This window comes from Haliotis asinina, chromosome 12 (genome assembly GCF_037392515.1).
Source record: "Haliotis asinina isolate JCU_RB_2024 chromosome 12, JCU_Hal_asi_v2, whole genome shotgun sequence".
In the NCBI taxonomy this organism is placed as follows: Eukaryota; Metazoa; Mollusca; class Gastropoda; order Lepetellida; family Haliotidae; genus Haliotis; species Haliotis asinina.
This window is the reverse complement of record NC_090291.1, coordinates 37,344,985-37,371,929: the sequence shown is the minus strand read 5'-3', so window position 1 is coordinate 37,371,929 and position 26,945 is coordinate 37,344,985. Positions and strand designations below refer to the sequence as shown.

The window sequence follows — 26,945 nt, the reverse complement described above, 5'->3', positions numbered from 1 at the left end:
TGCTGGTTGTTCTACAGTGTTGTATTTCCTTTCATGCATTTTAATTAATGGAAGCTGGAGCCTTTGCCAGGTATTACTTTAATATTTCAGTTTCTTTTGCGAAAGTTTTCACTCAGTAAATTTCAAGAGAACATGATGAAATTGTTTAATGCCAAATATTTGGCTTCTGGAAACTGTCCTTTAAATTTCAACCTAGATAAAGTCTGATTGCTCCAAAGAGAAGAACACACATTTGCAGAGGTAAGACAGCCAAAGCAAGGGGTAAGATGTAAAATGTTCTTGTCACTATTTCTTATCTATTTGCAGTATTATTTTATGAAATATGACAATGTTAAATTTATACTTACCTGTAGACATGTTCAGCCATAATCACTTAACAGAAACTTTTATTTATGTTTAGTCAGTTCCTGTCATTTTCAGCCTTTTAGATGGCTAGGAATCTTACAAGAATCCAGAAAAACAGGGTTCTATATATACATTTGTCTTGGAAGTGTGGTGAAGCTAGATGTGGTATTCCCTTCATCTGAAGCAGTCAGCAGGGAAACAGGATCCCTCATGGTGGCTGGCAACTGCTGCACTGCAAGAATGCAACTGGAAGGGAATTGCATTTCAGTGGTTGGCCACCTGTTGAGGTTCTCTCTTTGAGAGTGCTGACGGTGTCCACTGATAGGGCTTGGGGATGACTTCAATCTGATATCCTGGGAGTAATTTGAAACAGTTGCTGTTAGGCGGTACATCCTGAGAGAAGATCCGTAGAACTTCGTTTGAATATGACTGGAAGAATGTATTTAGCTGCAAGATGTTAGCCTTGGACTTACTGCTAGACTGAGGTGGGTAAACGCTGTCTTTGGTCTGTACTATTATAGTTTTTTTGGGTATGCTCAGTGATTGCTTTCAGTGCGTTTTTCCAGTTTGGTTACCATGGTGATTGATCACACCTATTGTTTGCAGTTTGGGTTTTGAACCTAAGACTTGTGGTATTATGAATTGGCCAACACATGATGTTTATTGACATTGTAAACACAAAAGTAAACCAAAAGGCCCACGTGGATTATACTATGTGCACTCATTGACATCAAACACAGATACAGCAGTAAAGTGTCCTCAGCTGGCCGTTTCAGCTGGTTCTCATGGTAGCACCTGGAACTTCATTTGTGACTGTCATTCTAACTTTACTTCACAGTATTATTTGAATGACGTCGTAATTGCTGATGACACAACAATACAAATTGTGTGCGATATTTGTATGTGTCAATACGCAGTGAATAGTCTTGCAATTTTCCAGGAATTGAATACCGTTCAATCGTGTTTTTCAACAATCAGATTAAAAAGCATGGTGACTTTGGTTTACAATGTCCTATGAAATGATCCAATCTGACACTCTGACCCTCTAATCAGTAAGTGAAATGCAGTGATATTTGACACTTTATGTGTAAATGTTAGTCATGTCTGTTTAGAAACACATTCACATTTGTAAAGTACTAGACAATATATTCTTACTCAGCATTCTATGAGTCTAGTCTGGGTAAATGATTTGGCAGAGTTGTTGTTTTCACATAGCACCATACACACATGGTTGGCAGACGTCCTACTGGGAAATTGATCCACTCTGCTGTTTTTGACCTGATTGAAACCACAAGGCAGTGGTTCTGTGATGTTAGATGATGGTGACAGACTCACGTAATTAACACATGCTTCCGATGTAGAACCAAATTGATTCCTCAGATGAGAGTCTGGATACAGTTTCATATAATTGGGTAGCAAAACGTCTGTGCTGTTTGTGAAGGGGCTGTCTTCAAATGTGATTGAGTGAGTTTAGTTTTACAACGTTTTCAGAAATATTTTCCTGCAGTATTACAGCCATGGACACCGGACATGGGATTCTCACATTGTAACCATGTTTGGACTCGAACCCACATCTTTGATGAAATGAGTGAATGCTTTAACAATGCTACCACACTGCCCTTCTAATGCGAAGCAGTCAGGGCGCGCCTGCACAAAGCGATCTAAGTGCAACAATGATTGTATCTCCCATTCTCCAACAGTGGCTTAGATAGTCGTAGCACTATGATGTTTATGGTACATATCCACTGTGTTTCAGAGGGTGTAAACATGCAGGGCTTTCTCAATAATAATCATACCAACATCGTAGTAGTAACTTATGAAAGACAAGACATGCCATCAGTCGAGTTACGACGGGTACTTACAATGTTATGTTAAATATGTTTGCAGAAAACAGGCATTATATATTAACATATCGTATGTATGTTACAATAACTGCTTAATATATAAAATATTCTGATAATGGAATAGAAATTCTTTGATGTAGTATTATCGGGTCGTTTTTACCTAAATCACCGGTACATTGGACCAAAACATCGCTGATCGCTATATCCGGCTTAGTTGAATAATAGGTAGCCCAACAGGAACAACAATTAAATTATCGTGTCTAGTGATTTTTTATTACAAGTTTCATGTACATATATGTTTTCATTTTCAAAGCTTGTTTATTTCCACCTTCAACTGTATGACATAATTTTGATTGGGCACAGTAACCGAAATGGCAGTTTTGTTTTGTCCTTGGAATATACGATTTTGCTTGGCCTTTGTTCCACATTATGTAATAGGTACGATAATGTGGATGTCTAATAATGGGGGAGTCAACCTTGGACCCCCAAACCCACGTTATGTCGAGGGATGACTGTATAAGCTGTAGAACAGGTCTGTTATCTGTAAAACTTATGAACTTCCTTGTCTTCCTGATTGAATGTATATGCAGAAAATGTCTCGGGTACCACTCTTCCTTGCCATTTCCTCTCTTCCTGTTCGAACACTGTGGAGGAATAAGGCCCAAGTTCCTTTGATGCTAGTCTGTCTCACAGCCTCAGAACCATGCTATTCTCCCTCCTGCCAACCCTTTGTGCATCCTAAAGCTCTAAATAAAGCAAGTCAAGATCTCCTCAGGTTCTGAATTTCCCATCTCGCTGGGATTCCTTTTCACCTTGGAAGGCCTTATTTGTTTCTGTCAAAATTATACATGTATATATTTGTAGACTAAAGTGTTAGTCTCCTCTATTGCATGTCATCCTGTATGGACACTGGGACAGAATGTTACCCAAATCCCTGTGATGCATGTTTTCCTTTGTAAATGCTGATGCTGAATTGGTCCCTTGAGTAGCTCTGATGCTTGCCACTCTATATGGATACTAGTACAGAATCTGTTCCAAGTTCCCCTGATGCTTGATTTCCTGTGGACCTGTGCATCCCAAAAGAGCTCCTTATAAACTTCTAGTGATGTCACTGTTGTCTCGCCAGGTTCTTCTTGTACTAAATAAACCTCTACGGGCAGTTTGGCAGGCAATAATCTTCAGGAAATCCCTGGGACATTCTACAAAATTGCCTGCATCCTGGGGATTTTCTGAGGAATAGGCCTTAACTCTGAATTATTTTACTAAAATGTTTTGAAGATTGATATAACTTTTTCTTAATTGTAAAATATCAGTATTGGTATATGTATCCTATTACAGTACTGATATGCATATCGTATCACAGTATTGGTATACATATTGTATGACAGCATTGGTATGTGTTTCGTATCACCGTACTGGTTTACATATTGTATCACTGTGAATATTGGTATTTGTATTGAAACAGTACTGGTATATACATGGAATCACAGTATTGGTAAATATATCGTATCACAGTATTGGTATACATATTGAATCAGTAATGGTATACATGTTGTATCATGACCCCAGTGTATATTCGCTGGTGCGCATCTAATGAACCAACTGATTGTGTGACATCATACCTTAGTTATATGGACATCTGCTCGACACTATTTCAGGGAGGCTATGACCTACTGGCTACAGTCATACAATTATATGTTGCCGACTGTCACAAGATGCATGGTGTGCTGGTGTGTGACGCACCAGGATGTGAGGTGATGGCAGAATCCTGTTGTGGGAGGCAGTAATTCCTTTAGCGCTTGGTGTTTACGAGTGTTTATATCACAGGTGGAATGTACTAGTGTGGACTTCTAGGATAGCCAGTGAGGACATATTATGCGTGGTGTATTATGATGACGTGATGTATATTTTAAGTATGTTTAGGATAGGACAGAAATTGTAGTAATTCTTTTTTGTGGATTTTTTTTCATAAGCATTTTGGTTAGTAGTATGGTAGACTCCTGTAAAGATTTTTGCTTTTAAATTGTGTTTTCTGAATGTGATGTATGTAATGCATGTTTGTGTATTTTATGTATATTTTTGTCTGTTCATTTTTGTGTGTTCAAGTTAGTGTGTTGCGTTCAGGGGTTGTCATGAAAAGGATGTCTCTTGTGCAATGAGATCGAGGATTTCCACAGCTCCTGAAAATGACAAAAATTTCAGGTCTTCTTTTCATTATATTTGTTTTTTGCTGAAAATATGTTCATTTCAGAAACTTGTTCTTAGTCTATGAGATCTGCATTATCATAATGTGTTTTTCATCCACAATTCAGCAAGTACCTCATAAATATTTCTAATTTTCTCAAACAGAAGACTTACATTGGACTTGATAATTGATTAAGCATATCTGACTTGTACATGCATGACGGCTTGGATGCTACCAGTACCCACACATATCTCTTCTCCTCCCTGTTCCTCTATCCCCTCACCTTCCCTACCCCTTGCTCCCTCTCCCATCTCACCTCTAGACCCTACCCCTCTCAGGGCTGAGACTCCTTCCCTGCCAGCCTGCTGCTTTGACAGCAGGCTGAGCCAGTTTCATCACTGTTTGGTGGTATATAAAATTTATTACTCGTTTAACTGCTTCTATAATCAAAATGTCATCATTGCTGTGTTATAACGAGACAAATGATTGAAATGGGAAGGTTTTTTGTGTATGTGCAGAATTAGGATTGTGCAGATTCATCGGTTTGTGACTTGAACCACTACAGGTCCAATAAGCATCACTGTAGAAAAACTACTTTTATCTGTTTTGATACTGTAACTATTGTGTAGTCCGGAGGTTTTGTAAAATAATGATTATATCAGGAAAATGATGATGACTTATTGTATGTGATCATGTCATGTGCAGCTAATATATGCAATTTGTGAAACAATGTATTGATTATTGAGTAACAGTGCTGTGCGTGGTAGATTATAGCCTGATGTAGGCATGTACTCAACGTAGATGTAAGCAAGTAATATATTGTCTTTTATTATAAAGAAAGTGTGGCCACCTTTATCCACATATGAATTCAACCTGGCGGTGAAGATCTGGGCTATGATTTTTGAAGCTCTATTAGTGCTAAGATAGTCGTAAGTTAATGTTAATGTATGGATGACACTTTTGACTATCTTAGCGCAAAGAGAACTTCTCGGCCCCGGGTCGGAATTGGCCTTCAGCAACCAATGCTTCTCCCTGGAAAGACTTTTTGGATTGTGTGGTCATGAGTATATTCTTACTGCTTCAGTGAACATGACTTTTAGAGTATATTCTTACTCCTTTTTCAGGAATATGAAATGATAAAGGAATAAGAAAATACACTAAAGTGCAGTTTTCCTCAAAGGAAAGAAGGGCAATGATGGAGTCCAGTGGTTAAAGTGTTTGATCGTCATGCCAAAAACACGGGTTCAGTTCCCATCACGGGTACAACATGTCAGGTTCATTTCTGGTGTCTCCTGCTGTGATATTGCTTGTATATTGCTAAGGCAATGGTATACTAAAACCTCACTCACTCTTGTAAGGTCTTCTAAATTTGCATTCGGGGCTCCACAAGACATTTAGTTTCACCAGGGAGCCTATGTGTTGTAGATTATCCCTGGTTTCACAGGGCAAGGTAAGCCAACTCACTCACTCTAAATAAAGAACTGACATCTAGAATTTCACCTTTCACTTGATGTAGTCATGAGTAATTGAGTAATTGCTGCCATATACCTGGAATATTGCTGAGTGCAGAGTAAAACCAAACCCACTCACCCACCCACTCACTCACTCACTCACTCACTCACTCACTCTAGCTTAAGTGAAAGCAAATCCTCAAAGCTGCGTACAACACAGGTGAAATAGCAGAGCACATGTGGAAATCAGATTGTTTTCCCAGGCTTATCAATAAGGGTGCCATAGATGTGATCCACACAGAACCAGGGCTCCAGACAAGATAACAGCTGGCAACATGTGTTTTACTCTGGCTCAGGTATCAGATCCTAGCCTGGTGCCCTATTTTGGAGGTTCATGACCTGTTCAGATTACTTCAAGTTAACTCGTGACTTTCTGCCACAGAAACGTAATTATGAAATAAGCTGTCAGTGTCATGTAAAGCTTGTTTCAACATTTGGATAGTTCTCATCTTGTTTGTATGAAAACAGATAAGACAGTATGGGTTTGTGATGACAAAATCAATGCATGTGCAACCATGATGTTATTAAACATTCATCACCTTGGTACCCTAGGCAATAATTCATCATCAGCAGAGGCTTAAGTAGGAGCTTAACCTTGACATACATCCTGGGGGGAATATATATGTATACACCATGTTTTAGTTTGTAAGCCTGCTATTTTCAGAACATGCATGCAGGCTTTAAAATGAACACCTGCATTTTTTTAGCTTTGTTATTTGTTTACACATATTAACTCACAATGTTTATGTTCTACTCAAATTCTGGTGTCTCCTGTCGTGATATTGCAGGAATATTGCTGAAAGCGACGTAAAACCTATCTCACTCATTCAATTTTGTACTCACCTGATGAATGGACAAGAAGTAACTTTGAAGTATTGTCACAAACAATAAATGTTTCCGGTTTTCATGATGATCTAATTTCTAAATGTAAATCAATAATTTCTGTTGTGACATATATTCATTTGCTGTGTGCTATTGTGTTATACCATGCATAGAAATTTATTGTTGCCCATTGTATGTTAATCATTCAAGTTACATTGTTGCATATGATGTACAATATTGATATATGCTGGGGAGGGAGAAGGTTCAAGGTCAGATGCAATAGTGAGAGAGTTAGTTTTACGCTGTAGTCTGCAATATTCCAGCTATGTGGCGGTGGTCTGTAAATTATCAAGTCTGGACCAGACAATTAAGTGATCAACAGCATGAGCATCTATCCAGGCAATCCGGTTACAGTAACATGTGTCAACCAAGTCAGCAATCCTGATCGCCTGAACCCATTAGTTACCTCTTCAGAGTATAGACATGTTTCTCGTTATAAACAAGTGTAGAATTATTTTTGAGTACCAATTCTGCAAAGAAATGACAAGAATTGGCAAGAATTGGCAAGTCTGACATCTAATTCCTTTAGCTGCCTATTACAATAACATGAAGATCAATTGTTGCCGGGACTTCCACACGTACAATGTTGATTGATGGTGGGGGTAGCTAGAGAAGGTTCAGTGTACTGGATGCAGGAACTATTGCCAGCTGGTGATTAATCATGATTGCATCCCACCCTTACAACACAGAACTTCAGTTGGCCATGCTTGTTATGACTGAACTGTATCAGGTGGTCAGACTTACTGATTTGGCTGGTGCTGTTGTTGGATCTGATTGCATAGATAACTGCTCATGATCATTTATTGATTATATGTCTTAATTAGTTTTAGACCTTGGTCATATAGCTAAAATATTGCTCACTGCAATATTGAACTCCAAACAAACCTCTTTTGATCAGGAATGACTGTGAAAGACTTAAAAATTGTTTGTGTCAGTAGTGGGTATTGGTGATGCCTTTGATTGGCACAGCGAAGATGCTATGTGGTCTGTAGCAGTCAGGAGAGTCAAAATACAGTCGGTGTTGCAATGCCAAGTTTCCTGTTGTGTAACAACACTGAAAATAGATCTTGCACACTTTTGTGTATACACTGTGGTTGCCATTACAGAAATAGACACCACCTGTGATATGAAAACAGTAATAGACTAGCCTGGTTCTCTGTCTGCTCAACAAGGTGAATAGTGCTGTTTGTTATGATGATACATGCTTCAACTGGTCTGACTTGATGCCAGACAGAAATAGCCACCATCTGTGAAGTATGAACTTGCCTGCTTCTCCTTCTGGTGAACAAAGGGCCTTGTGCTGTTTGTTATGATGATACATGCTTCAACTGGCCTGTTATCCAGATAAAAAAAAAATAAATTAGGAAAGAAGTCCTGTTCAAGTCTAGACTGCCTGGGCAGATCAAGATCATCTGTGTTTGAAGTCATAAATTGAGGCATTGAAAGAAGAATTGCTGTAGATTTCCTATTGGTTTTATGTATTTGTAATTTGATGTTTCTAAAATTAAAAAAAGAAAAAACGTATTTCTGGCAGTAAATGTCAAACTAATGCTCCAGGGTTAGAAGCAACTGTCAGGAGTAGGTGATCAGGTTTGCTGACTGTAGAGTCCTGAAAAACTTCTTATAATATCAGTCACTGAATTATCTGGTCCATGACTGTTCACTGTCATACTAATATGTTTTGGATTGTGCACCGCCACCACCGCCAACAACAACAACAACAATAAAAAAGGCTTTGCACTGTATAAAAATAGATAATGCTAATTTTTTAAAACCAATATAATACAGTTGTTGAGATTTCCATTTTCTCATATCCTTTAATTAAGAATGACTATATAAACAGAAGTAAGTACTGCTTTGGTTTCCACACTCTGTTAATGGTTTATTATACTGGTTTTCTATAATATCATTAATTATTATATACTCAGGTCCATTTGTAAATCATGTATAATAAATTTAAAATTCAAACAAATTATCTTTTTTCCTTGAGGTGAAAATGTAACAAAGATTAAGAAAGTTGTAAGCATGTACTGTATTGTTACTTGTCAGGACCCTGTTATTGTCCAAAATAGATTTTTCACATGACAAACAGATATGTTGGTGTCAAATTATTAATGCTATTCTTCATTTTGTATCCCTGTCATGTAAATGCACCATTGTTTCCATGGAAACATCAGGCTGTGCATTTGGTATTTATGGCCAGCACGTTTTTCCTTTCCACATACATACCCAGCACTGCGAGCCAGTCACTGTATTGTTGCTGTAATGGTAACATGCAGGGTGTCAGCTTTAGAGGAATGTAGACTCCTGGCCATGTCTTTAATCTGTTGACAGTCAGTGATTCTGTGCTGAAGGGCATTAAGATGTTCTTTGCAGCCTTTCTATGGTCTTTGTTACACGATCGTTTATTAGTCACTGAACATATCTGATTTTGATAGTAACAAGTGTATTAAAAAGGAGCCCCAGAGTTGGGAGATAATCTAGACTTGCTTCATTTAGGGCTTCAGCATTGCAGGTAGGGCCTTGTCTAAGGAGTGATAGACTAGCACCTAGTCTCTGAATATTTATGATTTTGATAACTAACAAATAAACCATTTTAACTGAAAAGGAGTCCCATTGAGATGGGAGATTCCTGAATCTGGGATAATCTCAATTTGCCTCATCAAGGGTTTCAGTATTGCAGGGAGGGCCATGCAGAGGGGAAAATAATGTAGTTCAGGGTGTGTGAGACAATCTAGGTTTAGGTCAGATGTGCCTGCTTTACTTTTATGTCAACAAAGGCGAATTTTGGTGTATTTATCACTTTCGACATGCTATGAGTTGGGTGTTGCAGAGTTAGGTTTAAAATCAGTGTGCAGAGATCAATTTTGTGAAAACAAACCTACTTGCATCTGGTGCCACCTAGGGTAATAACAGAGGTGCCTACCCTTATGATTTTTTCATCATAATTATTACAATTGTTACCTTCTAATTATGGCATTACGGTTTTCTGAGTGTCAAAAATTCAAAATTACTGTGAAGAATTACTTACAAGTCTAACTTTTAATCTAAAACAAATTGCAACGATCCTCGAAACATTTTTAAGTTACTGCACTTCCTGTAATCAGGCGCAACAATTATTTCTAGAGTGCATCATGAGGTAATCTTGTTGGCAAAGATCGTGCAATTGCGATATATGAATTAACTACCTCATGACACCCAGGCATGTTTCTGATTGGTTGTTAAAGAAGGTCGGTAAAGATAGTATAATTCTGCTATGCAAATGAAAATTACTGACAAAACTTGTGTTTCCCATCACTTATTACTGATAGGGCACTTTTAGGGTAGGCACCTTTGTAATAACCTTGTAGCACCAGGCAAAAAGAAAATATAGGTCAAGTTTGTTTTTTGCGATTGATGATTTAAAATGTTTTTATAACACAATTATTCTGGCCTTGATAAGATCAAGTATTTACCCTAACTCACAAACATGAGGGTCCTGGGTACCCGTAATTTAATGATTAGTTTTAAGGTCCTTGCATTCAGGCATTGACCGATCAAATGGCTTGCTTGAACCACACTTCCGTTTTGTGTGGACTTATTGTCATCCTTTTGTGACTAGTTTGATTAGTTGAGGGTCAAAATCATCTTTCAGTCAACTTGCACAATTAACAATAAAGAATTGGTAGGTGTCATGAATGGTGGTCAATAGGCCAATCATCCATGATAATGTTTACTTTAAGCTTTAATCGATAGCATGCGATGATAGTGTAGCAATCAACAAAGGAGGCCTGTGGGGTAGCACAATGGGTCCGGTTCTTTTTATGATGAATTGTACTGTGAAGCATTTTGAGTCAAGGGTTACCTATGAAAATAAATATCTTTTTTTAATCTTTAATCCTCACAAAGACACGAGGGCCTATGGTGGGGACACCTGTTGCAAGGTCGTGAGCTGGTGGAATGTCCACTTGCTCTATAGTACTCTGAAGACAGTGAATTGAACAGCTCGTTGTCTATGTTGCTGTATGAACAATTGACAGTTTGGGGTGATTGAAGACTATCTTATTACATCTAGCAATTAATGGAATATAACTCTCTCATCCAAATTCAATATGAATGTTTTGCCGATTGTTTTGGGGTATTTTTTCTGGGTAAACTTATCAAGGCTTAATCTTGATTTTAGACTGAAGCTCATGTTCCATTCAAGGCAAAACCTTGATATTAAATTGAAACTTGTGAAAAGAGCTTTAAATCATTTGGCACCTTGTTAAGTATATCAGTGCATTCATAGATCAAACCACCTGCAATAATCATCCTCCACACACCACCCTTTCTGTGTCGCGAACACCCGAACATTCTTGATAATATTCCAACATCAACCATTACCCAAATAACACTTTTGTATCTCCCACACCTAGAACAGAGCAATCATATTACCACCCACACCACACCCCACAACATTTTTGTATCTCCCACACCTAGAACAAAGCAGTCATATTCCCACCCCTAACAAGACTTTTGTATCTCCCACACCTAGAACAAGGCAGTCATATCCCCACCCCCACAACACTTTTGTACGTATCTCCCACACCTAGAACAAAGCAGTCATATCCCCACCCCACAACATTTTTGTATCTCCCACACCTAGAACAAAGCAGTCATATTCCCACCCCACAACATTTTTGTATCTCCCACACCTAGAACAAAGCAGTCATATTCCCACCCCACAACATTTTTGTATCTCCCACACCTAGAACAAAGCAGTCATATTCCCACCCCACAACACTTTTGTATCTCCCACACCTAGAACAAAGCAGTCATATCCCCACCCCCACAACACTTTTGTATCTCCCACACCTAGAACAAAGCAGTCATATCCCCACCCCACAACATTTTTGTATCTCCCACACCTAGAACAAAGCAGTCATATTCCCACCCCACAACACTTTTGTATCTCCCACACCTAGAACAAAGCAGTCATATCCCCACCCCCACAACACTTTTGTATCTCCCACACCTAGAACAAAGCAGTCATATCCCCACCCCCACAACACTTTTGTATCTCCCACACCTAGAACAAAGCAGTCATATCCCCACCCCCACAACACTTTTGTATCTCCCACACCTAGAACAAAGCAGTCATATCCCCACCCCCCACAACACTTTTGTATCTCCCACACCTAGAACAAAGCAGTCATATCCCCACCCCCAACAACACTTTTGTATCTCCCACACCTAGAACAAAGCAGTCATATCCCCACCCCCAACAACACTTTTGTATCTCCCACACCTAGAACAAAGCAGTCATATCCCCACCCCCACAACACTTTTGTATCTCCCACACCTAGAACAAAGCAGTCATATCCTCACCCCCAACAACACTTTTGTATCTCCCACACGTAGAACAAAGCAATCATATCCCCACCCCCAACAACACTTTTGTATCTCCCACACATAGAACAAAGCAGTCATATCCCCACCCCCAACAACACTTTTGTATCTCCCACACCTAGAACAAAGCAGTCATATCCCCACCCCCACAACACTTTTGTATCTCCCACACGTAGAACAAAGCAATCATATCCCCACCCCCACAACACTTTTGTATCTCCCACACCTAGAACAAAGCAGTCATATCCCCACCCCCACCCATCATGAGTCTCTAGTTGTTGAATTCAAAATGTTACTTGTAGCCATTAATGAACAAGTGTGCTTTATGTCCTCAGTTACAGATCACCAGTGTGTCAAAACAATTTTCAATTTAGTCTGTTCTCTACTTACACAGACACAATTAGGTGAAGCAGAAATTATAATCTGCTCTAGTGCAGAGAGGAATTCATCTGATGCACACCTGGCCATATGTCACGATCAGTGCTGAAGGCTGGTACAAGAGACATGACCAGGATAAGTACGTAGTGGTCACACGTCACGGATCGGTAGTCACGGATCATATCCACGGCAAGCCCTAGTGCAAAAAGCAGTATGAAAAGTGGAGTAAGCGTGCTGCACTTGAATTAAATTGCACATGTTACAGCTCAATAGTAGCTGTTCAATACACCAAGGCTGTGGTGTTTGGCGTGACACACAGTCGACAGAAGGTCCTTGGCTTCGTAGGGATACACTGTATGTTGTGCTGCTGTGTAGACTGTCAGATATATATGTGTTACCAGTAGGTTGTGGAGCCATCAGGTGAGTCGTCAGTTTGACTGAATTATCAGGGGAACACTTTGTTGTCAGTTTCTGCTCCGTGAGAGATGTTGTAAGTGTTATGGTGTGATACAATGCAACAGGGCTCATCTATGATGCAGGGACTAGAAGCGCAACATTGATCAAGCTCAGGTAGGAAACCATGTCTGGGAGTATCTGTTCCATCGCTCAGTGCTTACAGATGGATGAACAGCAACAAATACTTGAAATATTAATTAATAATAACAATAATAATGTTAAAAATTGATGATGATGATGATGATGATGATGATGGTGGTGGTGGTGGTGATGATGATGATGATGATGATGATGATGACGGTGATGATGATGATGAGGAGGAGGAGGAGGATGACGAGGTGGAGGATGGTGAAAATGATGATGATTATTTTTTATGCACAAATATTTTTCAGTTTTTATCGCTACATATGTAGCATATAATTAAACCAGAACACTCATATGAATGCTTATGGAAATGGCACCGGGACACCTTGTTAGGTCATTGTATTCAGGACTTCATGAAATATATGTTGAGTTATTTGGGGACCTGTACAGTGAAGTTATTAAATAAGAGTTGGCCAAGTTGGTACTGTGTATATTTCTCAATTTGTATTGGAAGAATCAAATGTTAATAGAGACAATTGTAGCAATAGCTTAAGTCAACAAGAAGGTATTGGTTCTTACCCACTATTCTGAAAAAAGACAATTTTGTAAGTCAGAAAGTAGTAAATCAGTTTTTAGGGTCATGTGATTGCGAGGGTTATTCCTTTGTCCTAACATTGGCCAAAGCATAGAGGCAGTATTTGATGATAACCATTGTTATTCCATTAAATCCACTGTTCAGGGCCATTATTGCTTGATATGCAAATTACTATGACTCACATCTGTTGATGCAGTCGATTATGGAATATTTCAGAATGGAGACAGCTCACCGATTGTTGTATTGCTGATTTGCTGGTATGTCTTGAGTTTCAAAACAGTGAGTGAGCATTTCGGTGACTAAGTGAGTGAGTGAGTCAGTCAGTCTGTGTGGTTTAGCACTGCTTGGACAGTTTTCTAATTAAGGCATGATGTGTCATCTTAATGCTGGAATTAAGCCTGAAGGGAGTAGAATTGGCAGTAAGCTCACCCTTTGATGTATTTTCCTTGATACTGAACAAAGGGATGAGGACGTGCTGTTTAACAACTCAGAGGAAGAGAAAAACACAAATTAAAAAATAAGTAATTTGTACTAATCTGAAATATGCTAGATGAGCTGGTGAAAGTGGAGATAGTTTCACCAGAGATATTTTTAAAGCTGCAAAGAGAAAATGTTCTGTCCTTCAATAAAACTCAAGGGTCCTATTCAGAGAATAAATTATGTTTTGTTGTCAATGACATTAATGCCTCAGAGGATTTCTTTGACTTTAATAACCGAAAACCACTCACTTGTGAAATGCAGGGAGGGTTCATTTTTCCTCAGTGGTTTAGTTAACACTTAACTTTACACATAATGACTTCACAGAATGTTTTATGTTGGAGAAGTATGTGCAAGGCATGAGAACGGTGGATTGTTTAGCAGTCCAGCTGAGATCTACATTTGTCCTATTTCCTTTTCCAGTGTATCAGGTGAAAGGAAATGGTAACAGGTAATATTTCTCCCCAGGCAGGGAAAGGTGTAGGCTATCAAACAAAAAAGAATTTCCATGACAAAATTGTGTAAAGGATTGGTCTTTACGAAGGATAAGGTGATACAGGGCAAAAACAGTAAGAAACCAGTCGGTAAGTACAGGACACCTGTTTAGTGTTGTTGGTATGAAACAGAATATCAATTTGAGATGTAAGTAGATACACAAGATTTGAAATGTATGGTTTGTGCCTGGCCTCAATCTAGCTATGTATGATCTGAGCAGTGTCGACAGTATTCACCTTCACAGTTGCACTGTAGCCAACACCTTATGCTCTTTCTCCTGTACCTGTGAAGATCTGGGTTAGAATTCAATATTGCTGAAATACTGCCAATGTAATTTGATGATAAATTTGAACTTACTCACTGGGTTAGAATTGGTCTTCTGTGACCTGTTGTTGTTGTTAGAGTGACTAAGGGGATTGTGTGGTCAGACTCGCTGTCTTGGTTGACATGTCATATCCCAACTGTATAGATTGGTGCTCATGTTGTTGATCACTGGATTGCCAGGTCCAGATTGACACCATATAACTGGGATATCGCTGAGTGTGGCATTAAACAGTAACAAGCCAACCAACCAACATTTTTTCTGTGGTAGGAAGGTATCTAGGCCCTCCAGCAAATATTAAGAAATAGCAGTGTCTTACCTTATACCATGTAGTACTAAAACATGGAATATCAGAGACCTGACTACAACATGTTCATGTGCCACTCAATGACTTGAATTTACCAGTCATAATCCAGTATTTACAGAAGTCACGTGAGAATGGAAAATACTGATTCCAAATTGTTTTATTGCTTAAAAATGTATGATTATTGAAAATCTCAAATTTGTTTGTTTTTTTTTCCAAAATTTCCTTTCAATAGTCCAATAAGTCAATAGTTTAGAATCATAAATAAATCTGAGTCTGTATTCCGCAGTGAATCCTCAGGTAGGTACTCTCATCTTCAGTGAGGGGAAGGTGGAGTAGCCTAGTGGTTGAAGCATTGGCTTGTCATGCCCAAACCCTGGTTCGATTCCCAACATGGATAGAATGTGTGGAGCCCATTTCTGGTGTCCCCTGCTGTGATATTGCTGAAATATTGCTACAAGTATCTAAAATCCTACTCACTCACTCATCTTCAGTCAATGAATTATTACATGTTCATCCTTGCTGAACGATTTTGTAGCAGTTTGTATTCAAATACAATGTACCTTGTCCAAAGGATATCATATGTTTGGTTCCTTAGCAAGCATGCATGCTTCTGCTGTTACGTCTTGGCATGATCTGATGTCATTACTTTAAGTCAATCATCACTGTATGCTCAGCAGGAAGTAACCCTGCTTCTTTACGTAATGACATGTTTAACTACGATCAGGCTTGACAACATGCAAAAGAAGTTTTATTTTTACAGATTCAAGATTGCTGAATTGACAATTCTGACAGTTTTTGTTGCCGTCTGATCAGTCCGTTCCAATAACTCGTCTCTGTTGAAACTCTGAAACGCATGGCAAAGTTCACATACTTGTTTGGCTTTTGTCTGACATCTTTTTAACAAATTGATGAAATTGTAGTTTATAATGGGCCTATTGTGTAAATTTTGGTCAGAAATTGCAACTAGTAAATGAAAGCACATGTTGCCATACTCCTACTCAGTCCTAGGTTAAGGCCTGCCATGTTGGCGGACATCTGCTAGTTGATTATTTGGAGGTGATATCGGCTCTTATGGAAATGATACTATATCCCAATCAGCAACATCAGCAATTGTCAAGCTATTTGTGGTGAGGTCTGACAAAGAGGAAGTCAGTCCACAATGGGGACCTTCCATCCTTGACTTTCTTTTCTACCACCATAGTTTCACTATTGTGACGTTTGTCATATTGTGGCCGACCAGTGTCCCTGCCCTACCATTAAAGCAATCAGATATATTGAAGTTTAAATTTTGCTTAGATCTAATTTTCAGTGAAATGAAATGTTTCAACATTTTTTAAACTGTTTCAGGAAATGGCTTATAACAAGAACCAGACTGTTCAAGAGCTTAAACATATGAAGGAAACAAAACAGTAAGGTAGAAGACTAACAACCAATCATCCCAATGAAGGACGTCACATGACAAGCTGAGATTGGCGGCCATATTACAAGCAGAACAAGATGGGTGCAGTAAACAGTTGCTGCATACCTCGACGATCGTTTGAGGAATGCAGGGAAAACAAGATCAGCACACCCCGGATCAAGGGTCATCGGCGCAATTTAAGTGCCACATTTAATTTTTCATTTGGCGATGATGATAGTGCGGAAACAACTACGACCTTGCTTAACATTAATGTGGCCACGGAGGAAGAGCTGATGACACTTCCAGGCATTAACAGATCAACGGCACAAAATATTATCGACTACAGAAGACAGATCAGCAATTTCAAGAAAATTGAAGACCTTGCCTTAGTTTCAGGTGTTGGTGCAACAAAATTAAGTCATATTCGATCAGAGATTTGTGTCAGTAGTAAGCGCACTCCCAGCTTACACAGTAATTCACCTGATGGCAGTAAATCGGATTTGAACAGCAGCACTACGTCAAGCTACCGGGAGAGGAAGAAGTCAAACGGGACGTCCCCTGTCAAGGTCAACGTGAACTCAGCCAATGTCTTCCAGTTGATGAAGGTCAAGGGTCTTGGTCAGAGTCTTGCTGAAAATATTGTGATATATCGTGACAAAAAGGGTCCGTTTAAATCCATTGATGATCTAGTCAAGGTGAAGGGCATTGGCCCCAGTATACTGAGTGCAATACAGCATAGTTTGACATTAGATGACAGCGATGCTGCTAAGAAACCAAGTGTTTACACAAATGGAGGGTTGCCAAATAACAGCAATAATGATTGTCATTTTGAAGGTGCTGACATTGGAAGGAATAGTTCCAGAGCTTCCATGGATAACTTGGTGGATATACTCGGTCCACTTTCCAAAAAACCCTTTCGGGCGGAAGTAACACCATTTAATTTTAAGTGGAAAAACAGACGAGTGTTTCGTATTGCCAGCTGGAATCTTGAACAGTTTTCTGAGGAAAAAAGTCAGAATCCAGGAGTGCAGGAAGTGGTGGCCATGACCTTGCTGGAAAATGGGTTAGTATTTTGATGATTTTTAGTTGATTACAACAGTTGTGTCAGTGTACATCTCGTGGAGATACGGGTCAGAACTGATGTTCTGCAACAGATACTTGTATGAGGCAACTAAAGGGATCAGGTGGTCAGGCTTGCTAACTTGGCTAACACGTCATCGTATCCCAGTTGTATAGATCAAAGCTCATGCTTTTGATCACTGGATTGTTTGGTCCAGACAGGTTATTTAATGATTGCTGTCATATTTCTGTAAAGTTTGTTGAGTGGTATTAAACAACACTTCAGAAGAATTGATTTGTTCTTGAAGGGATCATCCACAAGTGAAGTGTTTTCAGTTGATTCAGTGAGACGTGTAATTTGACAAGGCATTCTTTTTGTTGTTAACTGGCAAACTCTGTTGTTAATTGGCAGCTTGAAAGTAAACTGGACCAGACAAACTGGTGATGGACACCATGCCTGACTATATGTTCAGTTGAGACGTATGAGACTAACAATTTAGTCCCAGAAATAAATTATCTTTTTCAAATATAAGCTAACTTACAAAATATTCACTGACAAAACAAACTGAAAAGAGCCCAGCACAATCCTTTATATCTGAGCTTAGGCAATGTAGACATGCTAATACAGTCTAGACATTAGATGGACCCCTGTTTGACATATTCTCCATGGTCTGGGAGACAGACATAACAACTACAAAAATTCTAACCACAGACTTTTAACCATTTTTAGAAACATTTCAATGATGTAGCGCAAAACAATTCCTAAGAGTCTCTTCAGTTGTGAGAGTGCAATAGGATAACACAGCACACCTGGAAATTAACACAGCTTCACCTCTATGGTGTGTACTCTGAAAGGTAGGTCACAATCATGATGTACTTGTACAACAAGTGGGCTAAGGTTTTCCTTTGAATGATAGCATGTTTTGTTGCTGACACATTGGTTCTCACCTTTAGATTTGTCTGTATGCTATAGTGATCGTGTCATGCATGTCATGCTGTCATGCTTATGTTTAAGATTTGATGGTTATGCAGCTGCAACTTTCTTTCAGGTCAAAGGTTTGATGCATGCATACCTAAGTCCTTAAGTGTAGTCTATTCATCACTTAAGAGAACTAGAGAAAGAATGAATCCAAGATGATGTGTCTGGGTCTTGTCACTCTTGGTGTACAATTTCATATGTGTACATCTTGCATAAGCTGCAGTTTGTTTGGAGCAAATCAAAACTTTATTGTCATACAAATATCCTCTTTAAAAAGTAGTAGGGTAACTTCACTTTTTATTTACGATGAAGAATATTTAGGAGATTTATCAGAGTCAGTCAATGTTGATATGATAATATTGAATGTTTTGAGAGTCAGTTTGCACCATTTGCACTTCCTTACAACCATAGCTATTTGGAATGTAGTTACTTTTGAAAGATGATTGGTGAATGTCATGTAATTTGCTTGTGCACGATTTTCATTTTGAAACAAACGACTAGAAACAAACACTAATAAATGAATGATGCAAGATGAGTGTCAAAATTAATATTCTAAGTGATTTCTTGACCTTCTTGAAAACCGTCAAAATCAAGAATGGGACCCCATGCTAGTGTATGGGGCTAATGTGTTGTGCACGTGCATATCATGCTTTGTGTTTAGGGGTGGTAATAGAGGGAACTGGAGGTGCTTTCATAAGATGTCTGTACTTGAAACATTTGTCAACGTTTACACTTCCTATGCAGTTCATTATCCCTTACTTTTTTTTAAGAGTATACAAATTCTTGAAGTTTAGGGTTCACGTTTCCAAGACAGAGGGGAATAAATCAAACCCAAAAAGACGAGTCTAAACTGTGTCAGAATCATTCCGGTCTTAGTTTTGACAACCATTAGATAACCATATTCCTAACTAAATGTTTGGCTTGAGATGCAAAGGAAAACAGGCTTCCATCTTACAGTGCATTTGAAAATCAAGTTTTTGTCAGTGCCCACATGGTAAGGGATTTTTTGAGACACAGAATACATACTGGACAAACAAAGTTCGGGATATTTGTAAATTTTGAAATTGTGAGTAATGATGTATTTATTCATTGACATACAGTCAACTGACATTGAAATATCAGTCATAAAAATACCAATATCCCTAACTTATTTTGTCCCATATATGTTGCATACCAAGCTTTTAGGGACACACATTTGGATTCATTGTACTAAATTCACATGAAGAATTGTAATGATTTTGATATAAATGTAATTATTACATCTTGAAATACCGTACACTTCACTCTTTCATTGCTAGCCTCATGGTTAAAGTGTTCACTTGTCATGTCAAAGACCTGAGGGTATACCCCACATGTGTACAGACACTGTGTGAAAATTGAAATCTATTACTGGTGGCCTCTGCCATTATAAACCTAAAAGCATGGGTAGAGCTAAGAGCTCACTCACTCACTCACTCTTATAAGGTCTCCCGAATTTGCATTTGAGGCACCTCAGGACCCTCAGTTTCACAGGGTAAGACAAGGTGTTACATTCACCATCCTGTTGTGTTTTTTTTTTTTTGTTTTCTTTTTTTGAGTTTCTTGCCCGGAAGTGGTTTATGTAAACCATCATACTCTATAAATGATCATTTGATCCCTTGAAGTTCTGGTTCGTGAAACATTCAAAAAATGTTGTTGAGTGCACAGCATAATTCAATGCTCTTCAATGTTACTATGACAATAAGCAAACAGGTCCTGGCAGATAATGAACCTAGAGAAAATTGCACTATTATCAGACAGGCACGTAATCTTCATGTTATAAAGTTAGAAAAGTTGCGAGGACGCCATAAACTCAGGAAGTGCTGTGTCACTGTAACCTTCATTACAGTGCACAAAATGAGTGGCATGAGTTGTCGGAGGAGTGTAGCTTCTTGCTTTATCCAGTATTTACAGTTTCCGTGTCTGCTTGATTCACATAGACAATAATCATTAAATAATGTGCACTTTTAGGAAGCTCCTTTAAACTACCACTTATGTTATTTATACAAGCAGGGTCATTCTGACATAGTACTGCATCTACATAAAGACAGCTTCTGGTACTGATGAAACTAAATATGTTGTAGACACATTTATGAATGAATTCATCCATATTTATGGAGTGGAAAAATTGCAGAGGAAATTTTAGCCAATACTCACTGTACATTTCCTGTTAGACTAAGGCTTAGTCTCTGAACATATATAATTTTGATGGAATCAAACAAACCCATTTTAACTGAAAAGGAGCCTTAGGGAGATCAGTGAGTGAGTGAGTGAGTGAGTGAGTTTGGTTTTACGCCGCTTTTAGCAATATTCCAGCGATATCACGGCGGGGGACACCAGAAAATGGGCCTCACACATTGTACCCATGTGGGGAATCGAACCCGGGTCTTCGGCGTGACGAGCGAACGCTTTAACCACTAGGCTACCCCACCGCCCCCCTTAGGGAGTTTCAGTACCTATGGAAATGTAGACTTGCTTTATTTAGAGCCTTAGTACTGCAGAGGGGGCTAGACTGTAGTAAAAATAATGTGGTTCAGGGACTGTGAGAGGGCTGATTTCATGTAGCCAGCTTGGGACATTTTAACAAGGGACAGTGCTTGTCACGCTGAATACTCGGGTTCGATTCCCTACATAGATACAGTGTATGAAGCCCTTTCTCACGTCCTCTACAGTAATATTGCAGGAATATTGCTCAAGGCAGTGTAAAATTAAACTCATTCCCTCATTTTAACACCTTCCGGTATTCTGTGGCTGGAGATCAAACCACAGAGCTTCTGCGGTCAAGGCAGACACTCTGTCCACTGGACCAAGGAAGTGATACCAGCTGTTCTCACCTCAACATGGCAAAGGCCAAACCTTTTTGATTTGTTATTGTTGCTAGTTTTGCTAAATATTTAAAGATTTAGCCAGGGTTGTTTGAAAAAAAGAAAAAGAATCTGTGAGGATTGTGTACATATTTGATTTGGCTTGAAGTTGTTTGAACTGCTGATTTAGAAGGAAAAATTAAGTTTTTGTCCTGTTTAAACAATTCTTTTTGTTAAACTATCTCAATTTTATTTTTATGAATTATTGCAGGAAATATTTTGTTATTTTTCTTATCACTGAAAGATTGACTAAACTGCAAATAAAAGTAAATTTGAAAAACAAATATTTTGTTTTATGATTTTCTTGGTCAGATTGTTCAGATCCAAAGAATCACATGTAGAAACTTATCCCTCAGTCTGCAACTGAGAAACTTTACGATAGACATGGTAATAATGCAGTATCACTCTAGACATCCTGACTAGGTCTTTATTCATCCTGAAGGTCTTTATTCAAGTGGCAGCAACAGTTACCTGGATTTTATTGAAAAATGTGCATTTTTATGACATATTTATAAATTCAAGAGCAAGAACATTTTTATGACATATTAATAAATTCAAGAGCAGGGATGGATCCAGAGGGGATATGCTTCCTAGGTCCCCTTCCTAGGTCTTTAAACATATATGTTATGGGTCTGACAACAGCAATCTCAAAATTACATTGCATGATCAGGGATTCTATTTTCTTTTTTATACGGTTTATACTATTACAGTATGCTGATTTGTCATGGAATAACTAACATTTTTTGTGAATGAAAGTCTGGTTAGATTTTAATTTAACCCGTAAAGATAATCACAAAAACTTAATATATGTTCTTTACCCATTATTTCAATTCTCAGAAAGACTATTGCAATACATATTGTTTGAAAAGAGGATTGGGATATACCTGTTTTCCAGCTTAGTTTCATACAGTCTTCACTGCTAACATTCTAAAATTTGTAGGTAGTTTTAAGCTTATATTGTGAAGTGTTTTTGTATTTCATACCCAAAAACTAAACTTGTATTTTTTATATTTTTTTTTGTCTTGTAAAATTTTTTAAAAACATTGGTTTTTTTGTTAGTAAACAGAAATAACCATCCTCATGAGTGTAACAGATGTAACTCAGCCACCCTGTTAGAGATAAATCATGTCATTTGATTGTGATGTCACGGCAACAGTTGATGTCTCTTTTGACAACAATGCACATAATGTATTTAAGCTTCTTTCTTGTTCTTTTTTTTTTTTCTTGAAGTGAAATGAATTGTGAAATGTCTTATCCATTCAGGTGGAACAGCAGTTCGATTAAGTGTTTTAGCCATGTGGAAAAGCTGTTATTGTGAACATATCGTATAGACGTGTAACCACTGGAATGATATGGTACCAGCCATAGCAGAAGCTTTGTGTATACCTATTTCATTAATTATCAAGCAGGTATTCTCTGTAACTGTGTCATGTGCAATCGACATGCAGTGTGTCCTGTAGAATCCAGCCACACTCAGGCATCTTGTAACGAAAGATTGAAATTAACGAGTTATTGATCCATGTGATATTGGTCTGTGTCTTCATCCTGTGCTGGGTCCATGTTGTCCCATGTGTTCAGACTTTTGTAATCAGTTTTGAAAAATTGGTTTGTTTCTTGTCTTGAGAATGATATTGGATTAACTAGTTCTTCACAGAGATTCAAAGAGAGCTGGTTAACCTATTTTCAGGTGATGAATGCAGCTTCATTTCTCAAGATTAAAGTAAATATTCTGTTTTTGATATTTTCAAGAGATCAGAAGGAGACAATTACAGCTGACTCATCAGAACACTCTTTCCAAGCAGTAATCTAATGCTGAATACTAGTATTCCTTTAAATACTGTTTGTGACTTTTACAGTGAACTAGAATCAGCTGATATCTAAGAGCAGTGATTTTCTCACTAGTAGGACTGATCCATAAAAGTGAGTTCACTGAGTTTAGTTTTTTGTTACTTTGGCAATATTCCATCAACATCACAGTCAGGGGACACCAGAAATTAGATTCACACTTTGTACCCATGTGGGGAATCAAACTGGACTCTTCAGCGTCAGCATGATGAGTGCTTTAACCACTAGGCTACCCCACTGTTTCTGCACCCTAAGAAGTACCAGTAACTGTGAACTGTAATTATAGCTTTAGTTCTGGAAGTGGGTGAGGTGGCAGAGGGTGATGGTATTCACAGGGAGCCAGGTTTAAAAATGTATCACCTACGGTTTGGAGCACCTTTAGAATACTACAACTGTAACACTGTAACACTGTAACACTGACATACAATAATTGCCTCTAGAGCTTTGTGAAACAGGGCCCAGGTGTTCCCTTCCATGTCATTTCTGGAATACTGGAATAAAACCTGACTTGCTCACTACTACATTGTCTGGTCATAGCTTGAATGTTTACAGAGTATGCAAGAAATCAACAAGAGAAGCATGAACAAAAGGATACAACTGATAATTATAAAACCTTACATACTACAAATAAATACCCATTGTTCATTGATGTGTTTCAGAACGTTTGTTGCTGAATATAGATGCCATATAGCTGGAATATTGCTGTGCAGCATTAAACAATCAACAAACAAAACACTGAATACAATACAAACCTGTGTTTGCTGAACATTATTCTTAAAGTAGGGATCAGTTTCGTGACATCATGGTAGGTAGCCCAGTGGTTAAAGCTTTTGCTTGTCATACTGAAGGCCCTGGTTTGATTCCCCACATGGGCACAGTGTTTAAGCCCTGTAATTTCAGTATAAGGATCAGTTTACCTATACGCATAACTAAACGGGGTTTGAAATTAGTCTTGAAAGTCATAACTTTAAACATTTAGTGGGTCCCTTTATTCAGTTACTGCAGAATCAAATCTCATTGACCATGTGCATCCAGATGACAAGTCCGTAGCAGGGTTTCTAGCCAGAAAACATTGCTTGGTTGGGTAATGAAAGAGTGTGTGATTAACACCATCTGTAATAGCGAGGTGGCTGGTGCGTGCATATGGCACATGACAGATATTGTAGTACATACTGAGCCGCTGGTGATGTGGCTTGATGTACACATCTGGTATATAGGCATTATCCTGTAGTACATATCATAACACTCTACTCTGTCATACATCTGGATCATAACACTCTACCCTGTCAAACATCTGGATCATAACACTCTACCCTGTAATAATCTGGATCATAACACTCTACCCTGTAATAATCTGGATCATAACACTCTATCCTGTAATAATCTGGATCATAACACTCTATCCTGTAATAATCTGGATCATAACACTCTACCCTGTAATAATCTGGATCATAACACTCTATCCTGCGATGACATGTAATGCGGGAGGATATAGTCGACGCCTCATCCATCCATCTGTAATCATTTTGTTTCCGGAGCATAACTCAGAAACCGTTCAATATTTTTAGACCAAACTTGATAAATATGATAATCGCATTTTTATTTTTTTTGTTTTTCCATGGAAAATTTTTTTAGTCTTATGGTGGGGTGGGCTTCGTTTCCGGAGCAGAACTAAAAGACCGTTCAATATGTTTCTGCAAAACTTGGTAGATATATCAGTCAGAACCTAAGGTGGTGCCTTTTGCTATGTACAGGTCTTTGTGATTTATTATTTTCTCGGTTTTCATGGAAATGTTTCGGACATAGTCTCAAAAGTGAGAGGTGTGTTTCGTTTCTGGAGCAGAACTCAAAAAACGTTCTATATTTTTCTACAAAACTTAGTAGATATATCAGTCAGAACCTGAAGTGGTGCCTTTTGCTATTTACAGGTTCTTGTGATTTATTATTTTCTCGGTTTCCATGGAAACGATTCAGACTTAGTCTCAAAATGGAGGGATGGGCTTCGTTTCCGGAGCAACTCGAAAACTATTCAATATCTTACAGCAAAACTTTGCAGATATTTGAGGCAGACCACAAAGTGGTGCCTTTTGCTATTTACAGTGTTTTGGCATTTTTATTTTCCCTGGTTTCTATGGAAACCATAGTGACACTTAGTCTCAAACTGGAGGGATGGGCTTCATTTCTGGAGAAAACCATTTCATATCTTTCAACAGATCTTGGCAAGGATATGAGACAGATCTTGAAGTGGTGCCTTTTGCTGTTTACAGATATATGGCATTTATATTTTTCATGACTTCCATGGAAACAATTCAAACTTAATCTAAGAAAACATCAAGTAGCTGTCAGATGATTTGTCCTTTCAAATGTGTTGGGGCTGGAGGGATATGCCATCTTCTGATGACTTTTGTTTAAAAAGCTGATCAAATGAATAGTGTAATGGTTTGTAGTCTCTGTCCATCACAAACAATTAATATAGAGAAAAGGCTCTTTTGGCATCATGCATATCTGGCATTTGTGTTTTGGATTTTTTGTGTGTGTTTTCATTTGTGTGTGGCCATATGACTCACGGGCAACACTTGCACAAGTCTATCTCAACAGTCATAAGCCTTTAAAGTGATATTCCAAGGTTATATTAAATATCAGAGCAATTAAGCCCTATAAAGATTGGCTTTATGATTCAGAAGTGCCTCCCTGTCCAGCTTTCCTGCTGTATGGAGAAAATTACTATAGAGTTAGTATGGACACATTGACTTTAGACTTGACTATCATGTGTCATATGTTTACACTGAGAAGTACAGTGGAAGCTGTCAAAACTGGCACTCACTGGGACTAAAGAAATAATCTGGTTTAGACAATGTGCCGGTTTGTATAGCTGGTGAGAAATGTACAAGACGTGGATGGGACAGATTTTGTGCCAGTGTTGCCGGATTGGACAGATGCCGGTTTTGACAGCTTCCACTGTATCAACACTGTTGCTGAATCATACATTCACTTACATATGTAGACGGTATTTATTCCCAATGTTTATGAAACACTTTGATAAACACATGAGATAACACACTTATGATATCACTATTTTCATGCCTATTAGAAGATCAGTTATCATATTATCATGGTGATAAGTTTGATTGTATTTCCATAAGTAGGTCAACTAGTTGCTGAGAGTGTCTGTCACTATGATAACCTGCTGAAGATAGGGTGAAGTGTTATGCAGTGCATGTGCTACTTGTTTACTGTCTACCAGACACATTATACGGAACATGTGTGTTCATAGCCAGACTTGTTGAACTAGGTTGTTGTGACCCGACAGTACTGTGTGTAGACTCCCTATCCCTGTTACCATCGTTCCACACTGACCTATTAATGTTTTGTTTAAGGTTTGTTGTTTAACACCACACCCAGAAATATTATAGTTGTATGGCGTCAGTCTGTAAATAATTGTGTCTGGACCAGACAATCCAGTGATCGACATCATGAGCATTGATCTCAACAACTGGGATGGGATGATATGTTCAACCATGTCAGTGAGC

At 38.4% G+C, this 26,945-nt stretch overlaps 1 protein-coding gene across 3 annotated transcripts in view; it reads left to right on the top strand.

Moving 5' to 3' along the window:
• Positions 1 to 26,945, top strand: part of LOC137258138 (endonuclease/exonuclease/phosphatase family domain-containing protein 1-like) — a 56,255-nt gene that overhangs the window by 12,008 nt on the left and 17,302 nt on the right. For 2 of the 3 annotated variants that reach the window (XM_067795701.1, XM_067795702.1), the window contains exon 2: positions 16,599 to 17,713. In XM_067795701.1, coding sequence (XP_067651802.1) covers positions 16,749 to 17,713 — 965 coding nt within the window. In that variant the 5' untranslated portion in view covers positions 16,599 to 16,748. Of the gene's footprint in view, positions 1 to 12,830; positions 12,936 to 16,598; positions 17,714 to 26,945 lie in introns of those variants that run through there. The other variant, XM_067795703.1, reaches the window with a different exon arrangement.